The sequence below is a fragment of the Prunus mume genome, linkage group LG8 (genome assembly GCF_029339155.1).
Source record: "Prunus mume cultivar Tortuosa linkage group LG8, ASM2933915v1, whole genome shotgun sequence".
Taxonomy (NCBI): Eukaryota; Viridiplantae; Streptophyta; class Magnoliopsida; order Rosales; family Rosaceae; genus Prunus; species Prunus mume.
Window position 1 is genome coordinate 18,116,106 of NC_142705.1, and position 22,445 is coordinate 18,138,550.

The 22,445-nt window shown below is 36.9% G+C and overlaps 3 protein-coding genes and 1 long non-coding RNA gene across 8 annotated transcripts; 2 read left to right on the forward strand and 2 right to left on the reverse strand.

Annotated features, from left to right (window-relative positions):
* Positions 1-1,908: 1,908 nt before the first annotated feature.
* Positions 1,909-8,669, reverse strand: LOC103339193 (pre-mRNA-splicing factor). 4 transcript variants are annotated; one of them, XM_016796491.2, is made up of 7 exons: positions 8,372-8,669; positions 7,990-8,137; positions 6,709-7,599; positions 6,461-6,619; positions 3,033-3,133; positions 2,595-2,663; positions 1,909-2,465 (listed from the first exon to the last, which is right to left on the reverse strand). In XM_016796491.2, exons 2-7 carry the CDS (start codon positions 8,123-8,125, stop codon positions 1,983-1,985), a joined length of 1,839 nt encoding a protein of 612 aa, XP_016651977.2. In that variant the 5' UTR covers positions 8,126-8,137; positions 8,372-8,669; the 3' UTR covers positions 1,909-1,982. The 4 variants fall into 4 exon arrangements, with proteins under 4 accessions (XP_016651977.2, XP_088899323.1, XP_008240696.2 ...); XM_089043197.1 differs by having other exon boundaries at positions 2,595-2,687; XM_008242474.2 differs by having other exon boundaries at positions 2,041-2,428.
* Positions 8,670-8,713: 44 nt separating this feature from the next.
* LOC103339192 (pentatricopeptide repeat-containing protein At1g80270, mitochondrial-like) lies at positions 8,714-14,407 on the forward strand. Its single transcript, XM_008242472.2, has 3 exons — positions 8,714-8,914; positions 9,669-10,245; positions 12,930-14,407. Exons 1-3 carry the CDS (start codon positions 8,880-8,882, stop codon positions 14,175-14,177), a joined length of 1,860 nt encoding a protein of 619 aa, XP_008240694.2. The 5' UTR covers positions 8,714-8,879; the 3' UTR covers positions 14,178-14,407.
* Positions 14,408-16,738: 2,331 nt separating this feature from the next.
* On the forward strand, positions 16,739-21,802 carry LOC103339190 (uncharacterized). The gene is made up of 8 exons (XM_008242471.3): positions 16,739-18,086; positions 18,216-18,348; positions 18,651-18,866; positions 19,199-19,354; positions 19,617-19,869; positions 20,402-20,802; positions 21,239-21,355; positions 21,444-21,802. The coding sequence occupies exons 1-8, from the start codon at positions 17,071-17,073 to the stop codon at positions 21,777-21,779; spliced, it is 2,628 nt and encodes an 875-aa protein (XP_008240693.2). The 5' UTR covers positions 16,739-17,070; the 3' UTR covers positions 21,780-21,802.
* On the reverse strand, positions 18,416-22,407 carry LOC103339191 (uncharacterized). Of its 2 annotated transcripts, XR_016122883.1 has the most exons (4): positions 22,194-22,407; positions 21,408-21,569; positions 20,717-20,822; positions 18,416-18,879 (listed from the first exon to the last, which is right to left on the reverse strand). It is a non-coding gene; the product is annotated as an uncharacterized LOC103339191 (long non-coding RNA). The 2 variants fall into 2 exon arrangements; XR_514653.3 differs by lacking the exon at positions 21,408-21,569 and having other exon boundaries at positions 22,194-22,386.
* Positions 22,408-22,445: the final 38 nt, after the last annotated feature.

Here is a 22,445-nt window from a genome sequence, read left to right on the forward strand (position 1 = left end):
TAAGAACAAACCTAACAAAAAAATTTCCCCACCAAATAGTATTTGAAAAGTTAAAGTAAATAGAACTAGAGGCACTAAAAATAAATTGGATGTTGGAGATACCAAAATCACCTTATTAGCTCTTTAATGATATGGGCTAATGAGATGGTATCTGAGGCTAGAGCTACATGTGATAGAATCTTGGTCTAGCCATAAAGTGCCCTATGATATTATCCTCCAAATCTTTTGGTGCACATAGCATTACATGCCCAAGCAAGCAATAGCCTCAAATCATCTCAAGCAGGGCACCATCTCTTAAACAACCACCATTATTGAGGCAGGGGGCTAATGGTATGATCTTAAGGCGTCAGCATTAAGATTTTGCTGGGCCACCAAAAGAGAAAGGGGCAATATTAAATTTTTTTTGTAAATAATAATAATAATAATTAATTGTCCAAAAAGAATTGTGTTGGCATGGGAGGGGACTAGGAAGAAACAATGTGTTAAAGATCTTCAGATCAAGTGGGGTCTTATGAAAAAGAGTTGGGCAACTAGTGTGGTGGAAGTTGGATCAAACTCAGGGGGGTGGGGTTGGTCCAACACCACGCAATTATTACATGAACTCAACTCCACTACTTCACCTTTCTTTTTTCTTTCAAGTGAAAATGTATTTCCATTAGCAAAGCTAAAATATGAAGCCTTTTACAATTGTAGTTGGTGATTGTTTTGTCCGTTGATAAATAACTCACTTCTTGGTCTTCGACCCCCTCAATCACTACGAACGTCCCCGATCAGTGCAATGGGATGTGTCTATTATGCCAAAAAGCCTAAAAGCTTGTTCGATGGCAAAAGCAAAGCATTATGGAAAAGAACAACCATGACAGTGATTGAGCTCCTACAATTTCAATATATTTTTATTATTTCTATTGATAATGGTAATGATTGGAAGTTTTGCATAGTAATTTTAAATCTATCATCGTACAAAACAAGGTTATTCACATGTTAGGCTCGTCATCACATATGAATTGCCCGTGTGTTTAACTTAAGCGACACTTACCTATTCATTTCTTTAATTTTCCCATCATGTTCAACAAAGAAAGAGTGTTTAAATTAGTAATTGAGAGGGGGATTATACCAATGAGCACTACAATGCAAAACCACTCTCTTTTCTTCCTTGTTCTGTTTCTTTGGCTAAGCTATTCACAGAATCACAATGGAGCTGAACAGGACAAAGAATGTTGTTAGTAGAATTCTCCCGCAGTGATATTTGCCCCCCATCGTCACTAATATCAATGGGATGTTGATTAGTTTGGAGTATTCAGCCTCCGTGCAGCATCACAATCTGTGACATGCCCATCCAAATCCAACAATTTTAACAAAGTTGGAAGACCAAAAAGGTCAAATTGCCATGAAGCCCTGATAGTTTTGATCATTTTCCACTCTGATTATACTCATACTTAACTAGCAGTTCGTACTACGTTTCTTCTTAATAGAGAAGACATGGCCTGTGAAGCTATGGTTCCTCCTAAGTGAGGTGGGTTGCAGCCAACCACAGCCATGGACTGATTCCATGCCTGAACCCCAGCAATCGTTACACGCTTGGCAATATTGAAACTACAAGAACAACATGCAGAAACCAAAATTGGAATTGTTTTGAGAACTATTTGGTTTCTAGCTTTCAGTTTTAATATTTTTTTTTCTAGCTAAAGGTACAGGGAAAGTATATTAGGGAATAAGCAATGAAGAAAGGTGGCGAGAGGAGAACGTGTGTAGCAAAAACTAGGTGGTGAGAAAAGTAAACCTAGTTTTTATTTTTTGCCTCATTCCATAGGCATTTTTTCCATTTCCTTCCAGCCACTCTTCCACCACCCTTGTTCATCCTCTCTTCTCCCCAGTATTTGCTCTCTATTTCTAACAAAATCTAAAACCTAAAAACAAAATAGTTATCAAACAAGCCTTAATGGCTTGACGCCAAAGAGAAACATTGTTTTCTGTAAGAGGGTCTAACTCGCAAACACACACATACAAAGTTGCTGTAAAGCGAGTAAAACAGACCACAGATGAACAAATGCACATGAATTAAGATGGCTGGAAAGCAATAGGAAAATGGAGCTTGAGTTCATACCGAGCATATTGCAATCGAATTTTCTAGCTTTACACATTGTTAGATTGTCATGTGAAACCATTTTTCTGCGAAGATCTACAACTCCCAATAAGAAAATTAGCATAGAATCATAAATGTGACTCTTGCACAAGAGTACAACAGAATATCCCGGTGTCTTCACAGTACGAAGGAATGTGAGGATGCTTAAAGACCTAATCCAACAGTACGGCCATCTCTTCTTCGCAGTCCAGCAGTGTACTGCTTCTCTAAATCCATTTGGAGTTCCTTCTGCTTCTGATCTTCGTTCTCGGGTTTCTGTTCCACCTTTACTTCGCCCTTCACACCCTACAATTGGCCATAGGCACCAAGGCAACCTCAGACTCTAAAATTGTGTTAGTAGGTGAAGAAACTCTATAGGGCTAAGTCAGTCATTTAGGAACGAAAAAAAGAAAGGTTCAATTTTATATTAATTGTACTTACACAAAATAAAACAAATGGAACGGAGGTTTACCATGAGTTTGTTGAATTTTTCTTGTCTTTCCCGATCAGAAAACAAAGTTGTATCCCAACGGTGGCCAACCTGTAAAAACGGAAAAAGGGGCATCTAACAATTTACACAGAGTGAAGCTAGACCCAACAGCTCAATAAAACCAATAACATTAATGGTGTATACTTCCAAAATAAAATTAAAATATATAGCACCTTTTTCTCAGCAAGGACTTTGGATATTTTTCATGTTGTTCAAGAAAAAGGATATTGTATGTTGCATAACCCCGTTATTTTTTAGTAAATAAGAATAATAATTGATAGGTATTTACAAATTCAACATAACATTTTTCATATGTAAGTGTTTCAAATGCAAAGCGCATGATAATAAGTTTGAATGCTGGAATTGTAATTTTGGGGATGTTATTTGACGAAACTAAAACTAACAAACCATAGGAGGTACCTCTTCTGCTGTTGTGCTCTTTTTGTTTCCCCACAGCAGCTTTTTCTTCTGGTCAGCAGTCATGCATCCGACAGGGCCAACACCAATAAGGTTCCTATTAACTGCATATACACAAACATATATTTTCACGTGTAGCCAGGGAGTTTAAATGTGTGGAACATATACTCCGTTTATAATTTAGTGTCCAATTTCTGATTACTCATCAAAGTTGAATGTCACATCAATATAAAATTATGATACTTGAGACAGATTTCTTAATTGACAAAGATGGATCAGCTCAGCTTAGCTACGTCATCAAATCCACAGGAACACATTTCACTTCACAAGTGTTACCACCTTTTGCCGGACATTTGTGAGAATGTGAACAAAATATGGATTGCCATTTCACTGAGTATGACAGGAGCAAAAATTTGTGTTACACTAACATGTGTTGTTTTGTTTAAAAATTAAATACTTACTGAGATAAGAAATAAGTCAATGTGCTGGAATTAATGCTGCCTTGGAGTTAGTGCTTGACTAGATGGCAAGTGGAATGTTGACTTAAGTTGAAAATAAAATATCGATTTATTGATCTATGTTGAAAAATAAAATATTCATTGACTAAACCTAAATTATGAAAATATTTATTGACCTAAACCAAAATTTGATATTGCTTAATTTGGGCTTTTATCATTGCTGCAAATTGTTATAGGCAAAGAACAACAGGAAAAGTCAAGGATGACAGGAGATAATTACAAGAAAATGATAGACGCTACTAGAATCACACTAGTACGATTTTAAGAATTGCAAGAGACCTTACGCATCACAACAGGAGTTATGTTCATCACATAATCCTATAGAAGCATATGCTTGCTGAAAATTTCTGTAAGTTTATTCCCGTCCCCAAATTTCTTTCACGCCTATATATATCTCCTAGACTGAATGCGGTACGTCATTCATGACTCCCAATCATACAATCAAGCCATATTAAATACCAAAAATCTACCCAATTTATCAATCCTAGATATATATATATATACACACACACACATAGATGAAACAAAAGTTCTGTAAAAAAAGAGAAGTACAAAACAATGGACAAGATGTCCACAGGAACAAACAACTAGAGAATTCTAAAACAGCACCAACTACCTAAAGAAACAACAGAGAACCAGCAAAGAAACAAAATCTAGTAGTAATCAGTGGGATAGGGTGGTCTTGATTATAACCATGCAAAGATCCCAAGTAGGCCCAACATCATACAACAGATGCAAATTAGATCTTGGCCCTTAGAGCTCTCCTTTCCATGTTTGAGGTAAAGTTTTAAAGGCTGTTTCCACTTATTCCTCCATCACCTTCACAGCAGTGACTCTCCAAACTTTTGGGTTAGGACTGCATAGATTCACAGGGATCACTGGACCAGCAGCAGATGCAGTGTCCAAGCACATAACCTTACATTCTGTTTCTCAAATCATACGGACAAGGATGGAAGAACTCAACCATTCCCTTAGTCATCCAGATGTAAATGCCAAGTTAAAATCTTACGAAGCTATGACTAAGAGACATATGGGTGAGATAAAGCTATGAAGTGTGCAGCTAGTAAGGATGAGATGGAGTCTCACCAAGCAATAAAGCCATGAAGTCTGTTCTTAGATAGGTTTTCTAAAGATGCACATTTCATGGCTTTATCTCATCCTTAAAAGAGCTCCCTGTGTTGCACTTGCACAAGCTTTCTTTGATATTCTTTCCAAATTTCAAGGAATACCCAAGATGATTGCGAGTCATTGAGATAGATAACTCACCCCAATAACTTCTAGCAGCAACTATTGAAACTCCAAGGAACAAGTCTCCATTTCAGATCCACCTTAGCAACTATCTTACTCTATGGCCAAACTGCAGTGGTAAACAAAATGCTTGGTGACTAAGCTTGTTGTTTCCCAATGACTGGCTCAACTATCTTACTATGGCAGTTTACTGGAATAACTTTAATGTTAATTCTTGTACTAGCTTCTCTCCTTTAGAAGTAGTTTATGGGCACAAACCACCAAAGCTTAGTTACTGTGTTACCGGGTCAAGCTCTATACCACAGGTTGACAAGAACTAAGGAATTGATTCCATTTTAAAGTAGTTGTGTCACAATTACATGAAGCTCAAAGGCACATGAAATTTTGCAGATAAGAAGCGGTGAGATCGTGTTTTTCTGGTAGGTGATTAGGTCTATTTCTGCCTACAGCCACATAGCCAATGCTTTTACGCTTTCACCTTGAGGTTATAGCCCTTTTCAGATTTGAGAAAGAATTAGAGCACTGGCTTACAAACTAAAGATTCCTGCTTCAACCAAACTAAAGACTGTCTTTCACGTCTATCGCCTTAAAGAGAAATTGGATTCCCTTCCCAAAGTTTGTTAAGAAGGACCTAGAGGTCAAGCCTGGTTAAATTAAACAGGGCCCAGAGATGCAAAGGCAGACAAAATATAACAGAGGCCTTAGTGCACCAAGTAACTAGAAAACACTACGAAGAATGTTCATTAAACCTGAGGTGGATTTCCAGAACTTGCCTTGGCGACAAGGTTACTTTAACAGAGAGACATTTTTATGGGCATAATTATTAGTTGTGCAGCTTTGGTTTCTCTCTTATCTCTTTAAGTAAATTTTGATAAGTTTGTTTCTGTGTAGCACTTTGGATACATTTACTTTTTTTACTTGGGTCTTTGTTGAAGCCGTACCTCTAGCAGTTTTTTTAAACTTTGTGTTTGCCTAACAAACAACTCTATCTTTCTCTTAGACCAGCAAATCTAGAAAAGACAACTACCCCCAAAGCCCCTTTCATCTAGCATCTATTACTTTTCCTTCAGCAAGAGACCAAATACATTAGGCTTGGGCCAAGAGATGTAAAATGACACGAATCATATTATGATATTAAACAATACATACATACATCCACACATTTTTCTTTCTTTAAAAAGAGACACACCACCTTGTTCTTGGGCCAAAGGGACATAACATAGTACCCTAATGACATAATACATTTGAGGAATTCCATCTCAATTGTCAAATCGATGCATTGATGAGATACATCTCAACAGTTCATATCTAAACAAACTTCTGAGATTCATGACCTCAACTTAGGTCCTCACTAAAAATCTACCGTGCACATACCCAGGTGCTAGTAATGAATTCAAAAAACAAGAAAAATAAGTATATAATCTTCGAGATTAAACACTTTCACTTTCAGTCATTGATCCTAGTACAAGAAGATCTCACAACCTAAGATTAATTACTTATGTTAGCTCCTTCAACTACTTAACATAACTGCGCTGTTGTGTGTATGTGTCAATATAATATATTTTGGAATGGGTATGTATAACAATCATATAGTATATTGTCAATATTCGGTTTCATGCCAAAAGTTGTCCTGTGGATGCAATATTTAAAAAAGGTACCACATACCCAATTCAGCAGCTTTCAACGCAGCAACTTTGGCAGCATTTATATCATTAGCAGCCTCCGCATCATTGGCCTGAGTTTTTTCAGTAGTCATTTCATCTTCTTGAACTTGCTTGGAACTTGAAGACTCCCTTCCATCCGCTGTAGTTGTGAACTTTGAAACTAAACAAAGAGTAACATATTGGAGAACAGACTTAGACTAGCACTTTTAAGGATTAAATTCAAATACAGAAACATAGATAAAGCATTACCATCTTTTCGACCATCAATGCCCTTCTCTGAGCTAAATAACTTTGGTCTTTTTGCAGTAGATTCTTGATTTTCGCTCTTTATATAATGTTTATCTGCAGACCGCTCTGATGTTTCTCTAGTAATTCTGTTGCCCCAACTAGTTTCCTTATCATCATATTTCTTACTTTGCTCTTTGGAAACGTTGTCATCATCCAATTCCTTTAATTCACTCTTGTAACCTTCTTTCATGCGATGTTTACCTTCATCTCTCCTGGAAATTGAGTCACTTCGTTGCCCCTTGGACTCTTCATATGAGAAAATCTGTTCACTTATATAATCACCTGAATTCCTACGGTAATCCTTTTTCTCATCCTGAACATCTCTGTCCAATGCATGCCTGTCTCGTTCCCTTTCCATCTCTTCAAAATGTCCATGTCTCCTGCCAGATCCAACTCTCTGAGACGATGAGTCCTTAACTTTATATTTCTGGTTCTCAGGAAATGAAGATTCTCTATCTTTATCTTTGTTCCTATATCCAGAACCATCATATTTATCACGAGAATATTTGTCCAAATTTCTTGAATATTCTCTTGACTTAATATGATCATAATAAGCACTACCCCTTGACTCCCTACCAGAACGAGAAGATAACTTCTGATAATTTTTATCTTCTTCATCAGCGTGTTTGTCATGTTTGATGCAGTCATCGTGCTTATAGTACCCATGCGAACTTCTGGAGGATTGTCTATCAGAATGCCGGTAGGAATCACTGCTTCTTCCATAATACCTCCTGTTTGAATCCCTCTCTAATTCCCTCCCATCATCTCTCCTTCTTGTTTGATATTCAGAGACTTTTCCAGGGTCTTCCCTTGAATTTTTTGGGCTACAGTTATGCTCATGCATAGGACACTCTGGAAAAAAAAAATTAATGTTAATGGAAACCTTTTTTTTTTTGCACGACATCAAAGACTTGTTACAATGACCCACATTTTGACTCGAAAATGATAAAAACAAAAAAACCCCCATATCATTCCACCTCTGAGCCACTAGATTACCCGACTGTGCATACATTTTGATAAAAATGAAAACTTGAAAGAAAGAAATCAATTGATACAACCGTCCTTCTACTAACTTCAAGCATCAAATTACAATATGCAGAGCAGTAAGTAGAATCAGCACCACCACTTATACATTAAGTGCTAAGTCAAATTGCCAAATTCACTATAAAAAAAAGCCTTTCGATAATCCTCAGCACCATTTTAACTTGTGAAAATGGAAACAAAAAAATTTGGAAAACTGACCATCAGAGGGAGATGAACCGCCAACTGGAGAACGGCGCCGATACTTCCTGTTGGCTGCATCAGTTGCAGGCTTGCGAAATGCTGTTTTTGCATCACCACCGTCTGCAGCGGGTGGAGAGTCTAAGTTTAAATCCATGAGAGCTACCACCTGACAGCACCAATTTCATTAGGTTAGCATGGAAAATGAAACTATTAAAACTCAGCTCACGTTAAGGCAATTTATAGGGCCCAAACACATACCCAAAACCCTAACCCTAACCTCAACCCTCTATCTCCTTCCTGGTTCGACAAAATAGAAAAGGGGGCGAGGGTTTTCTTTCTCAAAGCTTTTGATTGAGGAGAAGAAAGACGAAGAAATAGAAGACAGAAGAAGAGGACTCACCAATGCTTTGCTGTGCGTCAAAATAATCGTGCTCTCAGATTCGTCTGTTTGAATCGACGTTTGTGCGTGAAGGAACAGCAGAAGAGTTCCTTCTAGTGCGTCAGGGAAGAACAGTTCTTTCGTCTTTAGCTTTTGGAGTGGTTATTTTCTGTCTGGTTTGGGCCTTATCCGTTTGGGCTAACCTTTGTTTTCATTCATTGTTCGGCCTTCTCATATTTGGGCTCTGTATTTGGTTCTCTCCTGCCCATAGGGTTTTTATGCAATTTTTTTTTACCCAAAGCCAAAATGGGTAAGGGTTAATTTCTGCGGAGCTTCAGTGTATAGTTTTACTAGTTTACTAATATGGAAGCTCGCTATACAGTCCAAGCCAGCCCACCAAACAGGGTTTAGGGTTTAAAAGAGAGAGAGAGAGCGGGTCAGGTTCTGAGCTGAGGTTTCGTTTTTTCTTTAAATCGCACCGCCATTTCCATTTTCCCTGCTAGGGGTTTCTGATTTGCTTACTGTCGCCATGTGGGCTCTTCGTCGTGCTTCTCTTCCTCTCAGGTATATATGTAACTCTTTCGTTCTAGGGTTCCTGTGTTCATCGTAGTAGTTTTAAAGGTTTTAGGGACGGAATTTAAATCATGGGTTTCAGAGGTTTTAGGGGCTTCCTACTTAAGTGCGTGGATTATGGGCGTCTGTGTTTTTATTTTATTTTATTTATTTTTGAATTTTGTTTACTAGTGTTAGTTTATCTTGTATATGCAATTAATTAACCCCATCGGAAATGAATGAGAGAATATTCTGAAGGATATTAAAAATAAATGTTTTCTACATGCTACCTTTCTAAAAGCAAATACAAAAGCAGAGGAAAAAGAATGGAATTCATGGAGTGAAGGAGACTGGGTAAGTTAGTTTCTTTTTTACCTACCCTATTAGAAATTGCCTTACAGATTATGAGATATGGCAACATAATTTCTGACGTTGTATCTCTCTGGATATCTTAATATAGAGAATAACAACTAGAGAAGTTACCATTGTTTCTGTAATATTTCTTAAAGATACAATGTTATCTTTCTTTGGCCTCACAGGAATTCATAATATGATTGTACTAGTAGAAGCTTGACTCCCATTACCATCTTATGAATCTTATAATGTATATCATTTTTAGTATATATGTCCTGCTATTTTTATTTATTTCATTTTGCTTTTTTGCAGGCTGTGTGCTAGTAAAATTCTTTATTTTTTGGTTACGTTATGTTGCCTATTATTTTGTTTTGTGATATAATGTGATACTTAGTTTTCCTTTTACGTCCAGGAGCCAAGCATTTAACATAAGAAGTTCTCGTGCATGTTGTGCTAATTTGGAGCTACCAATCACCTACGGACAAGAGGATGCTTGTTTCCATGAGTCCTGTAAATCAATGCCTGATGGATGCTTGTCATCCAAGAGATTATACTACACAACACAAGTTTCTTGGAACTTCTCAGTGGATAGACGCAGCTTTTCTTCACAAGCTGGTGCAGAAAGCAGTGGAGAGAAAGATGACTTGGAAGATGGGTTTTCTGAACTAGAAACACTACCTAGTGCTGAGGCTTCCCAACATGAAGATGAATTAATTTCTGAACCAGAACTCTCTGAAGATGAAGAAGAAGTTGAGCCTTCTCAACATGAGTTGGAGTTGTCAGAGAATGGGGCTGATTCAATTGAGAAAAGATCACCAAGGAAAAGGAATGTTTCAGAACTGTTCAAGGCCATTTTAGCTTTCCCGGGGTTCTCTGTTCATGGAGCTCTTGATAAGTGGGTTAAAGCAGGAAATGATCTAAATAGGGCAGAGATATCGCTGGCCATGTTCCATTTTCGCAAGCGTCAAATGTTTGGGAGGGCATTACAGGTGATTTGACTTTATTTCTATATATACGTAAAGATGTTGATAATTAGACAATAATATCAATGGTTTTTCTTTGGTCTTAGCTGCATAAATTTGTTCTGTCAAAATCCTTTTGGATTTTAGTGTATATATTATACTATACAGATATCACAACATAGCTGATTATCACAGAAGAGACATATCTGAACATAGCTGCTGCTTTGTGAGCTTTCCTGCAGCATTGTGTGTGAATTTGTTAAATATAGCAGTTGCATCAAACTCAAATATCCAAAAATGTTTTGTATAGCTAGGGGTTGGTCTTTTTCTGTTGTCCAAAATGTTATGTTCCACTTGTTGGTACATAATATATTGTCTTTAGACTTTGGTTTTTCTTTTCTATTAGGAACATAATTTCAGTGTAAAATAATAGAATAATACAGAGGACAAGTTATTAGGAACAGAATTTCATTGTAAAATAATAGAATAATACAGAGGACAAGTTGTACAATGTTCTAGTAGAAGGTGCGGGCTAAACAATTTAGCAAAGACTGCAAAACCTAGCTAACCAACCTTACATTGCAAAAGACCAACAAAAAGTAGTGTGCAGCAGAAATCCAATCATAGAATTATAGCTTTTAAAGGTATAACAAGGGAAATCCGAAAACTAACTTTATCCCATGGAAGGTCCACCTCCTCATCCCCTGGTCACTAAAAAATTCTTCAACTCCTCTCCATTCACACCAACATAAAAGATTCCCATGACAGCATGTCTCCCTCCCACCATGCACATATTGTTTCCACCAAAAAACTTATACATCTCAGATAATAATGCAAATCTTTAGTCTTAGTTCTGTATGTTTGTAAATATTGAACAGGTCTTGATGCAGGACAGTACAAGGGTAAGTGTTTGAGTATGGTGTGGGTTTAGAATGATAGAAATTTGGAGAAATAAAGTCGAGAGGGAAATATCCATGGTAGTGCAAGAATCAGGAAAATAATGAAATTAATAACTGAGTCAAGAGTCTATTTATTTGGGTCTTATGAAAACACAATGTCTTTAAGTTTTCTAGGATTCTCCTATGATTTTAATATTTCAATGAATCATTTGCTATTTGTAGAAGTCATTGAACGTTCTATTTGAAGCCTAAAAATACGGCTATCTGTTGTGAGCAGATCAGACTGGAATGAATGAAAATTAAAGGCTTGTGGAAGGCTTGGTGCTTTGTGTGTCTTTTATCTTCTTCTCTCTCTTCTTTCTAAATTCTTCTTGATAACTCTGCCCTCTCTAAAATAACTGCAATCTCAACCTTCTTTGTTAATTTTTGAGTTGGCCGAATGGGCTTATTCTTAGGCTTCCAAAGAGGATGCTTTTCTAACCAAGCTGTAGCTACTGCATCAGGTGTACTTAGTTCTTGCTTACTAGGATTTTCTTTGTTTTTTAAGTAAAACAGACAATGGACTGTATGGTTTTTGTCTCGAACATGTCTATTTACAGATTAAGTTTTTGTGTCTAACAGATGAGTTATCATAATCATAAATCATTATATCTTCGCAAGACTTCGATTTCTTGATCTTTATGTTTGGAAAGTTAACAGAAATGTTACTTTTAATCTATCTATTATTAGAAAATAATCTTAAGTTCAGCCCTTTTGTACGTAAAGAGGATTCAGACCCAAAAATGAATGTGTAGAGGACTTGTAACCAGAAGGTAACGTGGCATGGCTGGGTTTTCTATTACTATTAGAATCATCCATCCTCAAAGTGAGAACTTTTTATGAACCTTTACTTTTAAAGTTTGACTTAATGCCCTTTTCCTGTTTGGTTTGAGCATGTCCTTAATTCAAAGATCTCTTTCTTTTTCTTAAGATATGTCACCTATAATGATTAATATATTTTCTACCATTGTCTAAATTCTAATTTCATAGTCCCATTAAATCCATTATTGTTTCAGAGTCTGGTGAAAGTCTTTGCTTCTCACATGTTTCTCTTTATTTTCCTTTTACTATATCATTATCATACAGTCTTGAGGACTAGTTATTATGTTCAAGACATTATGGTTTAACAATTATTGTCTACCATCGGTTTACAGTAATTTTTAGCGCTTGTAATTTGCTTTACAAAGAGGGTTTCAAATGTTGAATGTGGTTTGTGCTTTCTAGTTCTAGTACTGACTATTGAGTATTTCATTCGTTTCTATAAAGGAAAATGTATGATTACCCCCTGCAACGAGAGAAAGTGAATTGGGTTGCGAAATGCAATGGCATATAACTTATAAGTACTGATTATGTTAATAGACTTTCTGTTTATCGCTTTGATAAATTAAATGGTGACATCATTAATTTTATCGCTTTGAGTCCTTTTTCTTAATTTTTTATGGCAGATAAAGAAAAATAGGCATTGAAGTCATGAATTGTCAGATACTTTTGATGAAATTCTGTGGTTTATGTTGAAATGACTATGGCATTCTCATTTGGCCACTTATGCTCCCATTGTTTATCTTATAGTTTGATTTAAACCAGAACAAATTTGTCATAGTTGTACTTCCTGTTCAGTTTTGTTTTGTCAATAGATATATAATGAGAATGGTAGTATATATTCTTGGACCACAAGTGCATCTTCTTTTCTTGTGTTTGCTTCCTAGTTCCTTAAAAGCATGAATTCGTGGTCACAGAACTTTGATATTGTGTGATGCTTTGTCAACTTTGCAGCTTTCAGAGTGGTTGGAGGAACATAAGCAGATTGAATTTGTTGAAAGAGATTATGCATCTCGCGTTGACTTAATTGCCAAAGTACGTGGCCTCTATAAGGCAGAGAAATACGTTGAGACAATCCCAGCATCCTTTAGAGGTGAGGTAATTTACCGAACCCTGTTGGCATACGCTGTCTCTACCCACAATTTGAAGAAATCTGAAGAAATTTTCAACAAAATGAAGGACCTGGAATTCCCAGTCACACCATTTACTTGCAACCAGTTGCTACTCCTCTACAAGAGGCTTGACAAGAAGAAAATGGCAGATGTATTACTGTTAATGGAGAAAGAAAATGTCAAGCCGACGGCCTTTACTTATAAACTCTTAATAGATACCAAAGGCCAGTCCAATGACATGACTGGAATGGATCAAGTTTATGAGACAATGAAGGCTGAAGGCATTGAGCCAGACGTCACTGTAAAAGCCATCTTGGCTAAGCACTATGCTGCTGGCGGGCTTAAAGAAAAAGCTGAGGCAGTTTTGAAAGATATGGAAGGCGGAAACTTAAAAGAGAACCGTTCGGCTTGTCAAGCTTTGCTTCCTCTTTATGCTGAGTTGGGACAGGTTGATGAAGTGGAGAGAGTTTGGAAGTTCTGTGAGTCAAATCCTCGGCTTCAAGAGTGCATGGCTGCAGTTAAAGCTTGGGGAAGGTTGAATAAAATTGAAGAAGCAGAGGCAGTTTTTGAGAAGATGTCAAATACATTTAAGAAACTTTCTTCAAGGCATTATTATGTGCTTTTGAAGGTCTATGCAAATGGAAAGCGGCTCACCAAGGGTAAAGATCTTGTTAAGCGTATGGCAGATAGCAATTGTGACATCGGCCCGTTAATTTGGGATGCACTTGTGAAACTCTATGTGGAAGCAGGTGAGCTTGAAAAGGCTGACTCTATGTTGCAGAAGGCTGCCCAGACGAACCGGAAGAAGCCACTGTTCAATTCTTACATGACCATTATGGAGCAATATTCAAAGAAAGGTGACACCCATAACGCAGAAAAGATATTTTATAGGATGAGACAGGCTGGTTATACGGCTCGATTTCGTCAGTTCCAATCTCTAATTCAGGCCTATATAAATGCCAAAACTTCACCTTATGGAATCTGGGAGAGGATGAAGGCAGATAATATATTTCCCAACAAATCTTTACTGGCACAGCTGGCACAAGTTGATCCATTTAAGAAGACAGCGGTGTCTGATTTGCTTGATTGAGGAATTTGATGGCTTCTCTTGGTATCCAGTAGTTTACCATAGATGTCTACCTTGAATCCTTGATCTGTGAGCAACTATCTGCCAGTAAATTTGTAGGTTCAGCATATAAATTGTCTTTTCCATCTATTTCAATCTTATATTCGGAAACTAGTTTTTCCATGTTGGAGGATCATTTTAATGTAAGGCAAAACCTTGTGGCTATTTAGCGATGTTGAGCTTGAGTTTGACCATCTTGCTGCTGTGAGATTTGCAGGGTTGCAGGGCATGAATGTGCGACTTTGATTCTAAAGTACAATTCTTTAGATCCCTTCAAGTCATTCTTGATTTGAATGCATAACTCGACTGTTTGCTCATCAACTGCAGCTTTGTGCATGGTTGATTTTTTTACAATTTTTCGGTATGGAAGAAAATCCAAATGCAGGGGCTTGTATCTCAAGTGGCTAAAAAGCATTTACCTTGAGGTGCAATAGTAGAACCAAATATCTACCCGACCTGAACCTCCTCACAACTGTTCCACTTCACCTATACCTTCAGCAAATTTCATCTTTTGGAAACCCAACTCTTTCAAAGTCTTTGGCCTTGATGAACAATTCCAAATGCAATAAAATATGTGATATGTTATAAATACATGAAATGTGGATGATCACCATTACATCAATTACCTCCTATGTTATTAGTATTGTAATTAGTAGCCTTTAACTCATAATTTATGGGTTAGCTCCTTATCATTGTAAGCCTATAAATAGGTGATTAGCAAAGCAAAAGATGACAAGTTTTAGAGACTAATTTCTACTGTCTTCCTCTACTCCTCGTTTCTCTCTACAATTTCCCGTGATACATTTAAAGGGGTCTTCCATAAAAACATATTAATGCGAATCTCATAATCATGTGCTTGACATCAATTAGGCAACAATTGTTAATTCATTCCCAATATAGTTCGCGTATATAATGCCAGGGGTGGGGTTTTCGTTACTGAGTCTTGCTGGGCGTTGTAAAAAATCTTCTAACTTAATCCTTTTGGTTTGGGCTTTGCCCCCTATTTTACCCAAAAAAAAAAAAAAAAAAAAATCTTCTAACTTCTGGGAAATGTAGCTTAAATTCTTTAGTGGAGTGTTTTCTAGTTAATTAATTATTATTGTTGGGTCAAGAGCTTGAAGGGAAAAGATAAATAATTAATTAGAGCCAATTTTAGGATATACTCAGAGATCACACTTCTAGTCCGAATGAAACGGAGGGTTAAGTATGAAGTTTACAATTATTGGAATATTATATTCTATTAAGGTGAGGAAGAATGTAGGTTTGCATTGCACTTCATTAGGCGGAGACTACAAACGAAGCTCGTTTCGAACTGTGTTTTTTAGGAAGTATTTTTGCTCGTAAATGCTTTTAGAAAATAAAAAATTTATTTTATTATAATAACGTTGAAATTTTCATAAGAAATTTAAGTGTTTTTCCAAAAAGTATGCTCACTCAGAAGCACTTTTAAAGTTTACTATCAAATACTATTATAAACGCTTTTAGTTGTCAGAAATCACTTTTTAACCTTTTGAAAAGCACTCTCAAACATATAGTTGTATTTTTCTTTTTAAGAAAAATTAAAATAAAAAAGTGACGGCTAGCCAAGCATTCATCGCACGTGCACATGCATTTCAATACATGTATATTTCCCTGGAACATGACCACATGCATTTTCAATGACAGAAGTTAGAGGGACAAAGTAGAATACGAGCAATCTGCAAAGACGAAACAGATTTTTCTTCAAAGAAAACAAAAAATGTTAAACCAAAATTGCACTGTGCATGGGCGTGTATGAATGAATGGTGCTTGTTTTTGCGTCCAGGTTCATTCAAAGGAACGTAGATGCGTAAATAGGACCGCATGCACTGTGATGCACAAATACTATTCGACGGAGTTGAGATTCATTTCATTTGGAAAATGCAAGCTCTTGTGATTTCAAGCTTCACGCAAAAGAGAATCATGCTACACGAAAGAGCAAAACTTTGTAAATGCAAGTTGCACGTTTCATTTGGATATTGTTGACTTTAATTATTTGTTTAGGCAATTGAAAAGAAACACAAACATCATCAATTTCACTTGGTGAAAATAAAAAATTATGACTTCCTTCTGTTAACTTTTTATGCATAAAAATAAAGAACGAGAATCGAATTCTTACCCGCTTAGTCCTAAAACAATATCATGAATTTCACTTCTTTGGGGATATCGTCTTTAAATTAGAAGGCCTAAACTAAATTACCATTCATGTATCATTGATCAAATATTCATTATTAAGCAAAATTTTAATTAAATAACAGGGTAGTACCGACTAAATGGGGTGGAAAAAAAGGTTCATCCCATGAAAGTTGGGACCTAATAAAAATAATAGAGAAAGCAAGAAAACAACATTTTTTTTTTAATAAGACGTCTGTTATGTTTTTATACAAACGATATTGGGAGAAAGAAAATTCGAACAAATCACCCCAGATTGTACGGAAGTAAAATTATAATAACAGACGAACACAGTTAGAAAAGACGGGGAAGGAAGCAGACACTACCTTCCTCATCAAGTGGGAGCAAGACGGGAAATTCAATTTGGACATGTTGTAGTTTGGTCAGTTTGGACACATTTTTTGTTGGCATGTCCATGAAATCAAAACTTGTACAAGTCAATGGCTACCCTTCTCAATTCTCATCCTCGACTAAAACTGTCTGCAAACGTTAAAGTAGAGGTCTTTTCTTTCGTTTGTGCATCTATGAATGATCACCTCCAAAAAAACTAGCTCATGGAAAAATTTCCATTTTGCATTCTATACCAGTAAGTTAACAAAATATACATAGGAATTTAAGATTGCATTTGCATGCACCATCATCTCTTTCTTGATTTCTTTAATCCCAAATGACAACCCTCAAAATCACCAAAAAACACCACAAACATTTCAACAATCCTTTTCCTTCCACACCTGCATCTCTCCCTCTCATCCAAGGGAACCTCTTGTTCAATTCCCAAACAGTCCCTTCACACCAGCATTTCTCAATTGGCACTGATTTTCAGCTCTCTTGGAGCTCCAACAATGGTGGGTCTCTCTCAATTTATCACCAATCGCAGCCCAAAAGAGCCATTTGGTCCACCATTCCAGGACAAGCTTTTGTTTCCGCAGCATTGGCAGAAACAGAGGTGGAGGAAAGCAGGGGTTCCTTTGTTGTGAAGGACAGAAAGCTTCATTTGGTTTGCCATCACCAAACCATTCAGGATATAAGGGTGATCGATCAGTTTGATCACTCTCTAGAGGCTCAAGATCAAGATTCTCCATCTGGGTTTTTGGATTTGGACCAGAAAACAGATTCTAAAGGTACCCAATTCCCTATGGTGCTTGTAACTGGCTGGGTTTTCAACATGAGAAGGAAGAAGAAGCATTCTCAGAAATATGGAACTCTTGAAAATGCACAATTTGAGGGAAAGGGACCTTCTACTTGTGCAAGGTATTGGGTTTTGTTTGAGCAGAAAAACAATAATCAAATTGGATTCCAAGTGAAGCTTGGGCAACCCAACTTTGAATTCCGCACAAAAGCTTCTCCAGCTGCTTCAGGAAGATACAAGGGTTTTAGGAGAAGGCTGGGACAGTTCCAGAAACGCAGGCTTAGGTGGTTTTGGTCCTCTGCAAGGCCAAGAGGGTTTGTGTTTGTTTCCTCATCAGAGGAAGAGTTAGAGGAACTGAAGGCTGAAGAATTCAAAGAATTCAACAGGGTTTGCTTGACATATTCAAGTGAAGAAAATGAGAGATTTTATGGTTTTGGGGAGCAATTCTCTCACATTGATTTTAAAGGTAAAAAGGTACCCATATTGGTTCAGGAACAAGGTATTGGGAGAGGGGATCAACCTATTACCTTTGCAGCTAACTTGATCAGCTACAGGTAAACAGAAGGCTAGCTCAGCTATTCAACCATCTGATTCTAATTAGATAATGACTAGACAGTTTTTTATTTCAATACATTTCAGACTTAGACAGGTTTTGATTTCAATACATTTCATCGCCATTGCAGGGCTGGGGGCGATTGGAGTACGACCTATGCTCCTTCTCCATTCTATATGACTTCAAAGATGAGGTCTCTTTACCTCGAAGGATATGATTATTCCATATTTGATCTAACAAAGCAAGATAGAGTTCAGATACAGGTATTGTTGCATAACTTTTGCATCTTGCTGTCATAATGCCATTTTAAATTTGGAATTGATCCAAACAAAAGAAATTCAAAGTTGATTTCAAAATTTGAGGCCAACAGTCATTAGCAAGAACAAGGGAAGGATTAGCATTTACATATGATGTCAGAGGAGTAAATACAAGAGTTTCTAAAATAAATAAAGATCTAAGAGCTAGAGAAAAAGATCCATGATTCTTTTGAAGTAAAAAACAAAACTGGTCTCATTCAAGATCTTAAACTTGCAGTTTCCCATTTTCTGTATACTGGAGCTTGCAGATACATGGAAATTCAGTTGAAGGGCGGATATTGCATGGAACTTCACCATCTGAGCTCATTGAGTGTTTCACTGAGACCATTGGGAGACCTCCTAAACTTCCTGACTGGATTATTTCTGGAGCTGTTGTTGGCATGCAGGGTGGCACAGAATCTGTACGCCATATTTGGAATGAGCTCAAGACTTACAATGCTCCTATTTCAGCATTTTGGTTGCAGGTAATGCACGTCCCTGCACCAAAAATAATATAAATATGTTTAAATATATGCGGGCATACAAACATGCACATAAACAAGATATCCAGAACATACAAAACCATAGTTTTTTTTCATCTCTTTTGCTCAACATCAATTATTTGCTCAAGACTTGCAATGGTTCTGTATTGCAAATCTAAATATCCATATCAATTACTGAGCCATTTCAAATTATATGCATTTAAATTATAGTTTGCTTCCAAAGGAGGTACATTTTGGAAAAGTTTAGAATTACTGTAGTTGGAAGTTGCAGATATTTGCGTATACATTTTAACCCTGTAATAATTGTTGCACAGGATTGGGTAGGCCAGAGAGAGACATTGGTTGGCTCACAACTGTGGTGGAATTGGGAAGTAGATTCAATAAGGTATACAGGATGGCAACAACTAATTAAAGATCTTAGTGTCCAGCATATCAAAGTGATGACGTACTGCAACCCATGTCTAGCTCCGGTAAATATCATCTCCCTTAATGATGCTTCTCAATGAACTCTTCTAATACAATTCTCGCAATTACTCACCTCTTAACAATTAGTATGTTACATCACTGTAAGAAGGTTTATACCATCATTTATCCTAAGAGCAAACATACTCTTCTGATCTTGCTCTTTTCCTTCTTAAGTGAAATGATTGCAATGTCTCTCCTGCAGCCAAATCTGAGCTGATAGGAATAAAAACTGTAATTTTGTTTGAAAGCTTTTACTTGATTTCACAGTGTCATGAGAAGCCAAATAGAAGAAGAAACCTCTTTGAGGAAGCAAAGAAGTTGGACATTTTAGTGAAAGACAAGCTTGGAGAGCCATACATGGTTCCAAATACAGCTTTTGATGTAGGAATGTTGGACTTGACACATCCAGATACTGCAAGTTGGTTCAAGCAGATTCTTCAGGAAATGGTGGATGATGGAGTCAGAGGATGGATGGCTGATTTTGGTGAAGGCCTGCCTGTGGATGCCACCCTCTATTCAGGTTCAATATCTCAACTTGATTCTTCAAAACAGTCCACTTAAGGTGGCAATCACATTGATCATGCTGGGTTCTGATGCCAAGAGCAAAAGAATGAGCAAACTAGAGACTCTGGAGTAAATTAGTATTTATTTATATTTTTCGATTAGTCAGGCTTGACCTTTTTTGTAACAAATTTTCTCGAGGGTTATTTCCTTCTGTCTGTAATACAGTCATACTAACTACTAAACTATTAGTTAAGCCTCTTTCATAGAATCGAAGCATTAGGAATGGGTATGTTTTCTGTCAGAGCTTCTAATAAGGGTTTCAATCATCTTGCAACTGGTCGGTTCACTTTTCCCTTTTCAGCTCAAAGAAAAACAGTATTTTGTCAATTCACTCTCCCCTACGTTCTGAAAGTTCATTCAGTCCTATCAAACTGTCAAGATGTTCTTTCAGAATGACATAGCAATCAAAGCTAATAGTGTTTTGTTTTGCACTTAATATTTCCAAAAGCTATTTAGGGTATTCTAATGATTATGACTCACCGTTTCAGGTGAAGATCCTATTTCAGCCCACAACAAATACCCAGAGCTGTGGGCTCAAATAAACAGAGAGTTTGTAGACGAATGGAAAGCTAACCGCGTGGGTAAGGAGGAAGAAGACCCAGAGGAGGCCTTGGTATTTTTTATGAGGGCTGGTTTCAGAAATAGTCCCAAATGGGGGATGCTATTTTGGGAAGGAGACCAAATGGTAAGTTGGCAGACTCATGATGGAATAAAGAGTGCTGTTGTTGGTCTACTCAGCAGTGGAATTTCTGGGTTTGCTTTTAATCACAGTGATATTGGAGGGTACTGTGCTGTAAACTTACCGTTTATTAATTACCGAAGAAGTGAAGAGTTGCTTTTTCGATGGATGGAGATAAATGCTTTCACAACTGTTTTCCGGACACATGAAGTAAGTTCAATGTCTGACACCTGAAATACAAAAGCATCATTATTGTCATTACTCATCACCATTACTATGTAAAATCAAGAAAAACAAACTACAATCTGGCTACATCCTGGATCAAACCTTTTACTGAATGTATCATTGTCATGACTGATATTAGATGAAGCTAATAACTCTAACATGATTAAGCTTTCATTAGAGAATAAATAAGGTTGGTATATAGATCAGTTAATTTGCATGAGCTGCCGAATACTCAGCACACACTTACAATGTAAAAACAATTAGAGATAGTAGATATATTGCCAAGAAAGAAGCAAGGTTTGACAGCTATAACTAATAATGCTTTTCATGAATTTTTGTCAGAACATTTTAATTGCTCCACTTAAATGCAATAACATGTTTGATCTTATCAGCTACTGATTTAAATATCTTCTGCAACCAGGGAAACAAACCATCTTGCAACAGCCAATTCTACTCCAATGACCGGACTCTATCCCATTTTGCACGCTTTGCTAAAATCTATAAAGCTTGGAAATTCTACAGAGTCCAGCTTGTTCAGGTAATTCCATAATTCTTGTATACTAATTGTATATAGCATCTAGTAACTTCACCGGAAAATCTGACAAACTTCACTCCCTGCATTGCAGGAAGCCGCTCAAAAAGGTCTTCCTGTATGCCGCCACCTATTTCTGCATTACCCAGATGATGAACATGTGCACAGTTTGAGCTACCACCAGTTTTTGGTCGGTACTGAGATTCTAGTGGTGCCCGTCCTAGACAAGGGCAAAAATAACGTCAAGGCCTATTTTCCAACAGGAGAAAGTTGTACTTGGCAACATATATGGACTGGAAAACATTTTAGAAAGCAGGGTGTTGAAGCCACAGTAGAAGCTCCAATTGGCTGTCCTGCTGTATTTGTTAAGACTGGCTCCATTGTTGGAGAGACTTTTTTGAAAAATCTTATAGATTTGAAGGTTCTTTAAGAAAGCAGTCCTCAAAGAGGTTTCATTTCCCAAGGCACTTTTAATTATATGCATCACATTCTCCACAGGCATGTTTATTTCTTTTCTTATAACCTTTTGATTATGTTAATCGAATCGAAACATAAATGAGAAAATGTTTTGTAAATGGAAATGCTGTTCGCCACAAAAGAAATGGCTGAAATCTTTTATATCAGAACACAATTTTGATGGTTCATCTTAGTCATTCAGTCACAAAAATGGAGCTCCTATAACTGAACCATATCATTTTCAGTCACAGAAGATGAAATAAAGAAAATCACAAACAAGACCTCCTTTCTAATGCATTGAAAACCTTAAAGTTCAAAGCGTTCAGAACTCAGATGCTCAAATTCAAACAAAAATAACAATAAAATCTAATAAGGGATTTCTACTCACATTGAGGTAAATTGGGTGAAGGGCTTTACTGGATTGCCTTCAAGGCACCGCTGAGGTAAGAGTGTTTTGATTTTGTGGGCAGTCTTGGTGTTTTGGTGGTGTTCGTTTCTTCAAAAGGAGGAAGAGTTCATAATTTTAAGACTACTTTCCAACGTATTCGAATCCTTGCAGCATATTCTCTCCACTAAAGGTCCAAGGACGGAGTGTTGGTTTTTTTTCATTGTAGCAACAAAAAATAATGCAGTGAATTGT

Coding starts and splice junctions, on each gene's coding strand:
- LOC103339193 (XM_089043197.1), bottom strand. CDS start 8,125: ATGGATTTAAACTTAGACTCTCCACCCGCTGCAGACGGTGGTGATGCA. Junction 2,688..3,032: donor AGAGCACAACAGCAGAAGAG/GTACCTCCTATG, acceptor GTAAATTGTTAG/ATGCCCCTTTTTCCGTTTTT. Junction 2,466..2,594: donor AAAAATTCAACAAACTCATG/GTAAACCTCCGT, acceptor ACACAATTTTAG/AGTCTGAGGTTGCCTTGGTG.
- LOC103339192 (XM_008242472.2), top strand. CDS start 8,880: ATGTGGGCTCTTCGTCGTGCTTCTCTTCCTCTCAG. Junction 8,915..9,668: donor CGTGCTTCTCTTCCTCTCAG/GTATATATGTAA, acceptor TTTTACGTCCAG/GAGCCAAGCATTTAACATAA. Junction 10,246..12,929: donor TGTTTGGGAGGGCATTACAG/GTGATTTGACTT, acceptor TCAACTTTGCAG/CTTTCAGAGTGGTTGGAGGA.
- LOC103339190 (XM_008242471.3), top strand. CDS start 17,071: ATGACAACCCTCAAAATCACCAAAAAACACCACAAACATTTCAACAAT. Junction 18,087..18,215: donor GCTAACTTGATCAGCTACAG/GTAAACAGAAGG, acceptor TCGCCATTGCAG/GGCTGGGGGCGATTGGAGTA. Junction 19,355..19,616: donor GCAACCCATGTCTAGCTCCG/GTAAATATCATC, acceptor TTGATTTCACAG/TGTCATGAGAAGCCAAATAG.